This window comes from Hypanus sabinus, chromosome 12 (assembly GCF_030144855.1).
Source record: "Hypanus sabinus isolate sHypSab1 chromosome 12, sHypSab1.hap1, whole genome shotgun sequence".
Lineage (NCBI taxonomy): Eukaryota > Metazoa > Chordata > Chondrichthyes > Myliobatiformes > Dasyatidae > Hypanus > Hypanus sabinus.
Genome location: NC_082717.1, coordinates 73,912,042 through 73,925,204, shown reverse-complemented (window position 1 = coordinate 73,925,204; position 13,163 = coordinate 73,912,042). Strand labels below are relative to the sequence as shown.

Below are 13,163 nucleotides of genomic sequence, written 5' to 3'. Positions count from 1 at the left end.
AAATCATACTAAGAAGCAGATTTAAACTCAGCTTGACAACTCTTTTTTTGAAAAAAGGTAAAGCTCCACAAGCCTTGTGCTATACGTTCCCCACTGTAAAATATAGACTTTTGCTTTAGAAATGTGTCCATTTCCAACACTCATGTACAACCTAAACATCACATCTGTTTTTGTGAATGCCATCTCCTGCGCAAGCCCATTAAAAGCACAAGAGGTGAAAAGTTAATAAATCCATCAGCCTTACCCACATCATGAAAAGGCAGGTCTGGACCAGGTGTGGTTATTTAGGGTAAAAGCAAATAAAGATACACTTCTAACACTTCAAACGTGCACAACAATTTTCATGCCAAAAGTAAACCCACATGCCTGTTACTTTATCACTCCAACAAGATACTGACAGACTTGGAGTCAATGACCAGTTTAATCCACCTACCTACTGAACTTTAATCCACACAAAATGGCTTCCAGAATAAATTGTTATTCCTCCCCTCCCCAAACACATTATGGTTTACTGATGATGGTACTATTTGTGGATAGTGCGCATCCCTACTAATGGCAAAAAAAATTGAAAAACATACTGCTACCCTGCAAAGTTACACTGAACTATTCTGACATTAATGCCAGGAAGCAAAAAGTCGTCATTACATTTAATCCTTTGCATTCTTCACTCAAGAATAATCACACCAAATACAGTTTTCCAGTTGTTTGATTAAGTTGGTTTTCAGAAGTGGTCAGTGAATAGGAATAGAGCATTAAACTGAAATTTGATCACATCAAAAGGCAGTGACAAAATAAATTACTTTCCAGAAAAAGCGCAGCAAAGCATAACCACCTCTGCTGTTTAGCAAGCACATTTTCCGTTAGACAAAGCCATTAAACATTGTGCCTGCAGGAATTAACAGATTTAAATAAACTTTATCCCCCTCAAAAAAAAAGTGGGGTTTCTTCGATGAAAAACCCACCCAGCATCTGAAGTTGATTACCCTTCTTTCATTTTGCCAGAAGGCAAAGTTAGTGCACTGACTGAATAGCCAGAGATTTCCCACACACTTTCACACAAAGTACCAGGTGCAACTTCACTTATGCTGCCTGGAGACTACAACTGCACATCAAAACCATGGGAGTTCTAAAATGACAACAGCCAAGGGATATGCAGCGCTGGAAACATTATAGTTTTGTTTAGTTGTACCTTTGCCTATTTCCTCAATCTCAGCTGTGATTCTTTCCTTTGCTAATTACCATCATTTTGCCAAACATTAGGAAAGCCTGTACACTATTATTAAAAGTCTTGCATTTCTTATTTCCTAACCCTATAATACTTTAAGCAAAGCTTTCATCTTATTGAGACCTCCTGACAAATCAGCTTTCAAATCTGTGATTAGTGCAAGTTTATCGCCAATGCTTGTGCATAACACTTATCAACTGATAACCAAAGGCAAGCCCATGTGTTAGTCTGCTAAACTGCAATTGATCTTGATATACCACAGGGAAACTTACTTCAAGCCCAAGTTCAAGACCAGCAATAACTGGAGAAGTCCAAACAAAGCTTTAACTCAGCTTCCAGAATCAAGGGTACAGGCAAGGTAGCTGGACTCACACTGACTGCAAAGTTTCTTAGGCTTAGTCAAAAATTTGGTCTATCCAAATTCTAGCCGAAATTACATTACACTGAATCTCAGTAGTCTGCACTCCTATCAAGGCTGAGGCACCTAGGGCAGGACACATTTCCTGTTTGCATTCAGTTTAACGGCCCTACTCCACCACACACAAGAAAGTGGCCATGCTTTCCTAGATAACTCTGCATCAATGGTAGAGGGCAGACGAACGAGGGAGAGAATACATTTTTGAGCCACATATTTAAGAATTAAAACTGGCTGTTTTGCAAGCAGAAACCTCCCTGTAAGCATAACAGTTGTATTTCAATCATGATACACAGTTTTGTCATTAACTAGTTCCAATGCAGGTGCAGCTCTGATGCACTTTAGTTATTCCACTGTGCTGCACCGTTTCCTAGCAACCCATTCAACCTTCCAATCATCTATACAAATTTACAGCCCACCATCTCCACACTCTATTACTTACATTTCCCAGTCAACTTCCACACACCTCTACTGGGCCATTGGTGCAAAAGCATCACCAATTCATATAATCTGCAAAAATATTCCTGACATTCCTCAATGACTGCAAGGAAATTCACCATTACAACCAAAATTCCCAAGTACAAACTCTTTGAATAGGCAAGCATGCAAGATGACAATGTTCAAATAGAGCCCACCTTTCATTAATGAAGGAAGAAAAGGAAGTGTCAATAGTTGTAGTCAAGGCAACACAGCTTTTTAAACGATATACCCCCAATTACAAGGAATGTGCTCCTTTGTATCAGGTCATCTATAATACTAACCCTTAGCAAGGAACTAAAAACCCTAAATGGTGATAGAATAAAAGACTAGTATGCTAAGGTCCAAGTTCAGGGGATGCAGTTAAATAAGGCATTTCCAGGACTTACTGTCACCTCCCACATGCTTCTTACACCACAGACTCAAAAGCCATTCAATAATACTTCAATTACTTTTAACATGCTTTTCTTAAGGCCTAATACTAAAAGGGCTCCAGGGTGGTTGATTTGCCAGTACAGAGTTGGCTTCTGCCTTAACAAGTCACAAATATTTCATCTCATCTTTTAAAGGGCCATGTATAAATCATGATAATCCTCTGCAATCTCCCACTTAACTGAGAGTGATAAGGCCATTCAGAAAAATTACTTTTGAGCATGTGCTTAAGATGTGCATTTAACACTAGGGTTAAAGCAAGAAATTCTCTTCTACAAAACTTGGTGCTTAAAGTTTGCTCATTCCTCCCACAAACAAGCTTTCCCATTCTGAAGTGAAAAGTTATGATTCAAAAACAACCACAAAATTCAGAATTTGGCATATATAACTCAAAAACACAACTGCCCAGTGACATGTGCATTGAAAACACACACAAAAAAACAAAATAAAATGTCAACAATTGAATTTTGTGGAAACAAAGGCTGCATCAATTATAATCTCAGATTAGCATCAATGTGCTTGCTCCCTGTGTGTCCTGGGGAAGACGATAGTCTTTATTTAGGAGAAAATACCTATCATAGACTTGAGTTTAATTCTGATCCTCTTCTCTCCTTCCTCCCCATCTCCAAAAATCAAATTCTTAACTCGTTTCACCAACTTTAATACTCTAAACATTTTATACATTCAGAGACCATTATAAACCGTTCACTTATTAACACAAGAGGTTTGGAATATTCCCAGTGCCATTACATACAAATACAATTTAACAGGACATGCGAAATTCTTCATTTTCACTGCTACAATGCTAACAGTTTAAATTTCCTTAAATGAAAATAAACTTTAAATTGTGCGGGGTATTTAGAAGCTAATTTGAAAAGAACTTCAGTTGAAAATTACTCACGGGGGGGGGAAGAGAAGGGGGCACGCTTTAAATCTACATCGCGGTTTACTGCTAAACACACCCTAAAATCAACCACTGAACTGGCGGCTGGGAAACAAGTTAAACGCAAGGGTGACCAGTCTTGGGCTACACTGCATCCTACAGCAACATTCATCGACATTGCACATCGTCACAGCGGCAAAAAAAAACGGTCTTCAGGTTAATATTATGATTAGCCTCACATTGCAGAATGATGTCCTGCTGTTCTACCTCGTCTCCGAACCACCTCACACCAGAAAGACCAATTAACAAACCGGCATTGCCCACTTGGAAAAATACAACATAGTATCCAGATACTGCATTTGAATTGATAACTACTAACAGTCCCTAATAAACGTCGCTATGAAATCCACCAATAGACACGATTGTTATTTTTTAGACAAAGTGAGCTTTAAAATCTTAAAGAGCGTCTTAACTACAAAGCACTGCTTTTAAAAAGTAGGAAAAGTCCTTGAACCACTGGAACTAGCGTAAAATAATAGTGAAGTGCCCTTCTGCAAAGGAAGAGTACTGCTCCAACACAAATTGTGTAGAATATCTCTAAACCAGTACAAAACAGAAGTTCTGGGTGCAAGTCGGGTTTGGAAAAAGCACACGCGTCTAAAGGGAGTTAAATTACTCTGAAACAAGTGTAAGCGCTACTTCCTAACAAGTGTTCTATGGAGTGCGAGCTAACAGAAGGCACCAGGCTAGGAGTGCCGAGGCAGAGCCGGCTCCCGGAGGCTGCAGCACCCTCTCCCCGCCGCACCAGGGCTCTCAGTCCCGCGACTCACCGGCCACGCGAAACTGAAGGGCAGCACGATCCTGCGCTCGCTGCCGGCCGTTTTCAGGTTAAAGGTGTTGCCTCCGATCACCGGGGTGGATGAGAAGCCGTAGCTGCAAGGTCCGCCGGGCGAGACTCGGGACTGGTATTCCTTCAGGCAGACTTTGAAGAAGGTGTCACATTGGGCCCGCACACACTTGCGGTCCTGCGGGTTCCTACTACCGCCTTCACAACAATTCCCATTCTGCAACTCGCCGTTAATGTTCTGCATAAAGTTGATCTGCAATTCGAATTGCCCCGATGCTAGGGATAACTGGTGGTGGAAAAAGAAACAAGGTTTTTTTAAAAAAAATTGCAATGACAGCAATAAGAGGACAATTCTCGAAACTAACGGAGTAGAACACCGTAAAATTCATTAAACAGGGAATGAAGTCTTAAACAAGGTTCAATTGCTACAACGGCTCAAGTTTGCAAATTGTAATATAGGTCTTAAAAATAAAACTAGCATTTTTTTTGCATATGAACAAAAATGCCACCGCGGAAGAACGATCCGCACAAAACCTACCTGGCTCCGCAAGACGAGGAGGAATAGAGCAGTGAAGAGTGAAATCCCTCTGCAAACCATGCCCATGGCTTCGGCTTGCCTGCACTTGGGTGAACTGAGGGTGGAGCGGGCCGCCGCACAGCAATATAGTCCACCGATTCTCACATGCACGACTGGAGAAAAGACTTGCTATATATAATTTTTTTTGAAAAGAAAGCGAATCATCAATGCAAAAAAAGTCCTCTTTTATTATTCTCCTTTTATTTTCAAAGTGCGTCTCTTTCCCCCCCTACTCTCCACCCCCCTCTCCAAAAAAAATCTCCTCCTCGATCCCACACACAACAAATCCCCCCACCCCCCAACATACACACAAAACAAAACACCCGTCTAGTGATAGTGACTGCTTCATCTAGACAGGCTGAGAGAAGGAGAGACAGACGTATGCGTTCATTAATATTCATTAGCGGGGTTGGACAGGGGCACATTCAACGCCCACTTCCCCCCTCCCCGTCAGTCTTTTAAAACAAGAAAATAAAGTTGGTTTGTTGGAATGGAAACTGACACAGAATCGTGCCACAGATGGAGAATTTAAGCGTGAACACACACAAAACAAAAGTGTGTGTGGGGTTGGTGAAGAGGAAAACTTTTCAAAGGGGGGGGCTTGTACACATGGGAAATGAGCACTTATTCTAAATAATCGCCGCTGTCATTAAAATCCGACTTAGTGTTTTTTTTCTATGTAAGCTCCCACAGCAGCATACTTTATAGAGAAAAAACAAGAAAGTAAAATGAAAGTGATTTGAAGCCCGTCGCTCTCGCTCTCATACACACACAGAGTGGAGTTCGCTGCTTTCCTGGTGTTGCACCTGTAGGCGTCTCCTTTCGCCCATGTGGTTGCTGTATGCTAAATGCACCGTGCTTGCCGTAATCAGGCAATGTTGCCCACTCGTATTACCTTTTAGTCCACGATATAAAGAAAGTCTATATTTTTGTGAGAGATATTAGTTATGCAATTTCATCTATTATTTCCCAGCAGGAGTCTTGTTCGATCGAAATGATTAATTGCAAAATAACCCTGTTACGCTTCTTTATGCAGCAAAAGCGGGAGTTAAATCGCCGATGCGGCTGAATTGAGTTAGAAAGTTTTTGGTATCAATTGCCATTAAATGACATACAAATGTGAGGTTGTTTCCCAGTCGCTACTCATTGGAGAACGTGTCCGAGACAAACCTGTGTTTGCTTAACTGGACGATAATGAGGAAATTAAGTTTACAATATTCAATTATTGCTCATTATCAAATACCTATGTGCCCTCACGCTTTACACAGATCCAGAGGAATGATCATTTATAAAGGAATTGCCCTATTTAAATGTTTCTTAATATTTTTAACAATTAAGGCTTGAAATGGAGTTGAGATGCAGTAGTAAGTTGTTGGTGTGGCCAACATACAGCCTGCTCCGGGGCACCTCGAGAACATCAGTGGATTCTTGTGGTTAAATTATTGACTTTACATAACCTCAGTTACTAATTATATGGAGTCTAAATTTAAGTATTATTGAAGTGACTTTCTCTTGCACTGTATATATATCATGCCCTGAATTAGAGTGTTTTAAAACCAGCAGTGATGAGAGACCTATTGATATGCCAAGTTTATTCTACAGCAGATTACCAGAAAATAAACTAATTTGTATAGTGGGCAAGATTAATGTCTTGAAGTGATTGCAGGACACTATCTCCCCAAATTAGGTTAGGTTATATATTATAAAAAGTAATCCCAGTTTCCTGTCCCTGTAAATAACATATCCTCAAGATTTCTGATCTTTTGCCAATATATGCCCTTGGGTTCCATATTTGTTCCTGTGCTCTTCATCTATATGATACCTGCTCTTGAGTTATGCCATTTAAAGTCCTGGAGTTCACCAATTCATAAGGAAATAAGGTGTAATGCTACCCGTGAGTTGTTGTGTGTGGTCTCCAGACTTGAATTCTCATTTCCTCCATCTCCGTAGCAGAAGAACCTAAGCCAGCAGAGAGGTCGCATGCTTCAGGCTGATGTCTTCAGCCCCCTTGGCTCGTTGTTGAGTGAAGTATAAACAATTAACTCATCCAAAAGATAAACCTAAGAATGTTGGCTTGATAGCTAGCCTTTTCTCATGCCTCAGTCAATTCACTGCTGAGATTTGTGTCCATCTTTTCTTCACTATGACGACTTGTTGCTTCTGACTGCTTTCTTACCTCTGTTAGTCGTCTGCACCAGTAAATCCAGAACTCTGCAAAGTCTTGCACATTTATATCATCAACCTCACTCTTGTTACCCAATGAAGAGATTTCAGAATCCTCCTCTTGGTTTTCAAATTCCTCCACAGATCCATCTGAGTCCTTTTGGTGTCCCCCGACTACTTTTCGATCACTGATCAATCTGATTCTGGATTACTGCTTCTCCTCTGAAGATCTTTCACTGCTTATACACCCACTCCATGGAATGTACTGACCGAACTATTTCAATTCACCCTTTCAATGCCCTTTGAGATCTTTATCCACATGATGAAATGCATGGTTATTGAACAACAAATAAGCTTGAAGACTTGAATGGATTCTGTAATGGCATTGCAATATTCTGGTTGAACCATTATAAGCTGAAGTTTGAAAATTAGCTAGATTTAAAGCAGGTAAGGGTGTTGTTGAGTTACCAAATGCAATAGCAGTTATTTTACACCAATAAGAAGTTGAGATTTAAATTTGTTGCATAGATCTCTGAGACTAGTTTTGCCTTGTGCTGGTAAGCTCTGTTTCATGGTACTACTGTGCTGGATGATTGCCTATCTGGCATCAAATCACGAGGGGGTGGCACAACATCATTCTATTTGGATCTTATCAGGCTCTTCCAAGAACCTTGGATTAGTTCAGCTGACTTTCATGCCCTGATTGAGCTTGAATTGATCTTCAATTTCATTGCTCATGAACTAGATAACCATAAGTGACCATTTCCAATACTATTCCAACATCTTGTTCACAAAGAAAAGTCAGTGAGAATAGTCTTGGGAAAGATCAGGACAGATTCTTCTTCAAAAATACAGCTCGTGTGGGACTTGAAAGAGCCACTGTTAAAAGATGGGTTCCTAACCTAAGGTCTTTGGAAGCCTTGGTTAATGGTAGGGCTCCACAGCATAAAAAAGGGTCAGGAATCCCTGGTTTAAAAGAACTCCAGATCCTTGCTTTCTCTTGACTTTTCCATAGCCATTCTTCTGGTGCTGACTTTCTATCTCCTGCCATCAAAAGCTTATCTTGTACTTGGAAGGTAAATCTGGGAGTTAAAATCACTTTCACCTGGTGGACGTACACTTTCTGCTCATATTTTGCATACATATGATGCATTACGTGAGGATCCCCTAGTTGGTATATTGTAATATTTTAGATATCAAAAGACATACATCTTTACACAAAATTTATTTGAAACATTTGATATGAGGATGTTTCAAATTGTTGAAGTATAATGTTATTTCTCTCAGAATTTTTCTAGTTGTTCATTCTCTGATATTTTAGATTTCTCACAGATGAGCTTAAACAAAGTATTTGTAACTTCAATGGTGGCCCAGCAGGTAAATACGCCGCATGGTGTGATTGTATGAGGCAATTAGAACTAAAAGGTCACAGGTTCAGTCTTTGGGCTGTGGTGAGTTAATTGATTGCAACACTGACAGGAAATGATGGGGTAATTTAAATTGGATCCAATGTCCTGGAATGAGGGAGTGAAAAAATATCAACCTGTGTTCTCACTCATGAAAATCAGATAGTGGCATCAAGTGAGAACAGGAGTGGATTTTGGTGGTGAGTCTTTTATGGTAATTTCCTGTTGACATTTCATACCTAAATAAGAACTTAATAAAGTAATTTGGGGGATCTATAATCTACCAAGCAGTATTATTGTCCCATAGGGGGAGGGATGAGAAATGCAGATTGAATTTATGCTATGCCATTTTAAATGATATTGTAAAAAATATTTAGTATAATATATTGATAATTAGCATCCGCAGGGGAGATGAGCACAGGTTGCTGAGGCATATTGGTAACTTGTAACACTAGAAACTTGTACAGGAAATGAATTTCTGGAGTTTGGGATCACTTAATGAATCTGTTATTATTCTTAACTTGGTACATGAGAGTGATACCTACTTGGAATAATGAAAAGTTGATAGTCTAGTGTCATGTTAGAGTCTCACTTTTTTCTATGTTCCATTGTTTGCTTAGTAAATGTTTAGATCAGGGTACAGAGATGTACTTCCTGGTACTTGAAACAAAGTTTAATTTCCAACTTAACAAAAAGCCTCTAAAATGGATGGCCCTTTTCTCAAATTAGAAATGCAAAATTGAATTGTAAAGTAAGTTTTATATTTGCAAACTTTCTATTCCATTTGTACTTATAGATACTATGCATGTCAAACAATGTGAAGTTATCTTACTTGGACAGTCTCAAGCCACTTTCCTCATTTTGTACTGATAACCACATTACCACACACTATGCCATAGAACTGTCTTACAAAGCATCCAATCAAATTGCTATTGAGTAGACTAGTTTTATTAATTTGCACGGAAGCAGAAAAACTCCCCTGACTTTTCTGGAATAAACTATTCTTTAAAAGCCAGAAAATTAAAATAATACAAGCTCTAAAATCAGTTTCAAGGTGGTAATGAACATGCAATTCATAGGATTCCCAACAAGAATGAAAATATAATTAATGTTAATAATTCTCAAATTACAGCCTATATGAAAATTATATAAATATTAATTGTTTGGAGTATAAATGAGGAGTATGTGAAAGCCATATGAAGTTCCATGGGATGTGATCAATATACTCTTGATGGGTTCATTCAAAGCATACAAAGGATAATGCTTGGAAATAATAAGTTTAACCATGAGAAATTATGTACCTCAGTCTCCCTATTATTGTCACTGTGATCATCTTGACTAACTCCTTCACTGCTCTTTAAATCTGCATATACATGAATTTTTTATTCTGCCTTCCTTCAACAGTGTCACATTGTATTGACTGATTCTTCAATGATCTCATTTAACTCTAATTAAATTAATAAGTATTCTATTTACTTTCTAAATATATAAACAGAGTAACATAGGTAAGTAGTTCTGGAAAGCGTTAGGTATAGTGATGTTATATGTTATGAACGGCCAAAGAAACCTTTCTGTTCATGTACCTCCTAAACTTTCCTATCTAGTTGTTGCAAAGTCTTAAGGAGTGAGATGTGAACTTGTATTTTAAAAATACAGAGAACGATACCTCTAATGGCAACAGGACTGTAATGGTTTGCCTCTTAGTTTTTACCCCACCTTTTTTTCTGCCTGTGGTAACTTGGTTTTGACTGCTGAGTTTGCCACACTTGAGTAGGAGCGGTCCGCATCATCTTGGGAGGATGCAGCAGGCAGAACCATGTGTCCTTACCCATTCTCCGGGGTCAATCTTAAAGTTGTAAATGAGAGTTTGAATAGAATCAAAAGAGAAGAAAATCATTCCAATCAATATGTATGGAACCCCACCTCCCCCAGAACAATAACTTTTCTTCTTTCCCTCAAATCAGAACAGCTGCAATGCTCCATTTTCCCTTTATTTGCTATTGAAAGCCACAAACATTATAGAGAGGGAGTGAAAGGGAGATAAGCCAATTGAAACTGTTGCTCTAATAATTGTTTGACATTTGTATGCAATGACAGAAGGGAATTAATGAGAGCTTTGAATTCAAAGTTTGTGATAGTCAATCTTATTATTGCTTGACCAGTCTTTGCATTTTAGAAGATTTGTCGTGGGCACAAGCTGGCTGGATAATTTCTGAAATACAGAGATGTTCTCCTGAAAATGCAGGATGTTTTCAAATGGGTAGAACTCAGGAGCAATGTAATTCAGTAAAAAAAAACAAAGGCTCGATAAAAGTAAACTTTGTACATGAAGCATATATAAAATAATAAACAGCTACAAATACCAAGAATAGGACTATTGATCAGGATAAAAGTGTGCCTCTTTTCAGCACCTGCCAAACAGAATGTAGATAAGAAAATAGTTTTATAGCCCTCACTTATGCCAAAAAAGTTTTAATGAAGAAATGACAGAAGCGTGTACATCTTCTTACCTCAAAATACTGAAGATTGCACTGCATTAGTTTGAAAAGAGAAAGTATAGCCCTGTTGTTTCTTTAAAAAAATGCTATCAGGATTTGAATTATAAGTTACCCCGTTTATTTTAGAACAGTGTTTCATTTTATTCGTCACCAAAATCAATGTCAGCGTACAGATTTCAGCTATCAAGTGAAATAACAAATGTGAACAACCAAACAATATAAAGAAGTTTCCCTGGGCAATACCTGCCACAACACACTGACTCAACCAATGCAGTTAATTCCAGAGCACCATCAAATCTGTTAAAATTCTCACACGAGTGCCTCTGAAATTTATGCCCATACGTTGTTGTCGTTACACTGAATTGTAGAAAGCTGCTGCAATATTTAAAAGTGAGCTTTATTTCAAATGCTGATGCAAAATAAATCTGAGGTGTATTTGCACCACTGTAACTATTATAATACAGGGATACATCACTATTATTAGAGGGGTAAAGGATGAAAAAGCTTTTGTATATTTCTTTGTGTGGAATGCAAAGGGGACAGAAAGTTGAATGATGAGGGCAGTGAAAGTTTGTATCTCCATATCTATAGGATCCTGTGTGGGTGTGTTTAGTAGACTGGTCAATAGGCAGTAGACGTCAAATTACCAGACAAAGGGCAAGCTGTATCAGGAACCCTGTCTGCTGGGAGACGGATGGGGAAAATACATTGTTTATTTTCAACTGAAACTGCTAGGCCAGATAAGCAAAAAGGAGAACTGGCAAAAGAGCAAGTGCAGTTTAGTCTTACCATTATTTAGTGAAAAATTAAATAATAAGAGTAAATGCCTATGTATTGAAAGGACTTTTACACAAGTGTGGCATTGTGAGCATATAAGCATTTTATCCTGCTGGAAAGGTATTCATAGTATACAATCACAAAAAAATAAGAAATACTATAAACTATGCTTAATATATCTTTAGGAGACTTTGGGTATCAGGATATCAATGAGAATGACATAACTACCTAACTTTGTAACTTTACAAGCCAACTGCATGAGGGTATTTTTGCTTCTCTTTTCCCTCTGCCCTGTCCAAAACCTAGACCTAACAGAACGTATGAATGCAAGACCTTAAGACATAGGAGCAGAATTGCTCATCATAGCTGATTTATTATCCCTCTCAACCCCATTCTGCTGTCTTAGCCCAGTAACCTTTGATGCCCTGACTAATCAAGAACCTATCAACCTCTGATTTAAATTTACTCAATATAAGACCGAAAGACATAGGAGAAGAATTCCATCGAAGCCAGCTGACAGAACCTCGGTTTAAAGTCTTCATTATAAAGAAAGCAGTTTGGGAAGTTCAGCATTCCTTCAACACCTCACTGTAAGTTCAGCCTGGATTTGTCTTTGACCTTGTGGTAGGTGAGACCTGAAGCCAGAGAGTGACCAGCAGAACTATGGGCAACCAGACAGTATGGGCCCTGAAAAGTCTTAAAATCTCCATGTTGCTTCCTGCCATGGTGGTCCTTGGGCTGCCGCAAAGGACTTGTCTAGTCGTCCCTGCTTTTTCTACTGGCAGCCACCTGTCCTTGTGCCAAGATCAGATTACCGCAAACATGCCCATTCATCAGTTCTGTGGAAAATTATGCACAAGAATAAAGCATATGCTAATCCCATGGAAGTTTATCATTTTGTCTCCTGCTTGGAGCAGGTTGTTAAATATATATTGCTCAATACTCAGCAGACTGATGGGATGAAAGTCTGGCCACTAAGAAGGTTTTATGGTTTTTAAATGTGTTTGTGTAGTCTTGAACCAGTTGAAGTGGGTGTGAGCTCATGACATGTAATTGCTAGTAATTTAAGCTTAATTATGTGTTTTGCTCAGAGATGCCACAAAAAGATGGTTAGTGTGGGAAAAATGAAATATCACACTGGTCCAGCAAATGTTATTCAAGTGGAATTAGGATTAAGGGACATATTTGCTGCATTGACAATTTGTCTGCACTTAACCACTGCTTTGACAAAGTTAGAAGTGTTTAATATATGGCTCAGTACATGCAGAAAACTGTGCAACTTTGCAATATTCAAGTCTTCTAATGTATATTCAAACTTCTTTCCTACCCACCTCTCCTTCACTTCTGTTCTTTCCCAATAATTTGCCACATTTCCAGCTCAATCAATTACCTTCACTGCACAATAATGGCTCTGGAATCATTGTCAATAGGAATTGGACTAAATTGTTCAAAAATGAGTTCAA

At 38.7% G+C, this 13,163-nt stretch overlaps 1 protein-coding gene across 2 annotated transcripts in view; it reads right to left on the bottom strand.

Annotated features, from left to right (window-relative positions):
• jag1b (jagged canonical Notch ligand 1b) overlaps positions 1-5,092 on the bottom strand; it is a 50,352-nt gene extending 45,260 nt beyond the window's left edge. For both annotated transcript variants that reach the window (XM_059986216.1, XM_059986217.1), the window contains exons 1-2: positions 4,818-5,092; positions 4,263-4,565 (exon numbers count right to left, since the gene is read on the bottom strand). In XM_059986216.1, coding sequence (XP_059842199.1) covers positions 4,263-4,565; positions 4,818-4,883 — 369 coding nt within the window. In that variant the 5' untranslated portion in view covers positions 4,884-5,092. The remainder of the gene's footprint in view (positions 1-4,262; positions 4,566-4,817) is intronic.
• Positions 5,093-13,163: the final 8,071 nt, after the last annotated feature.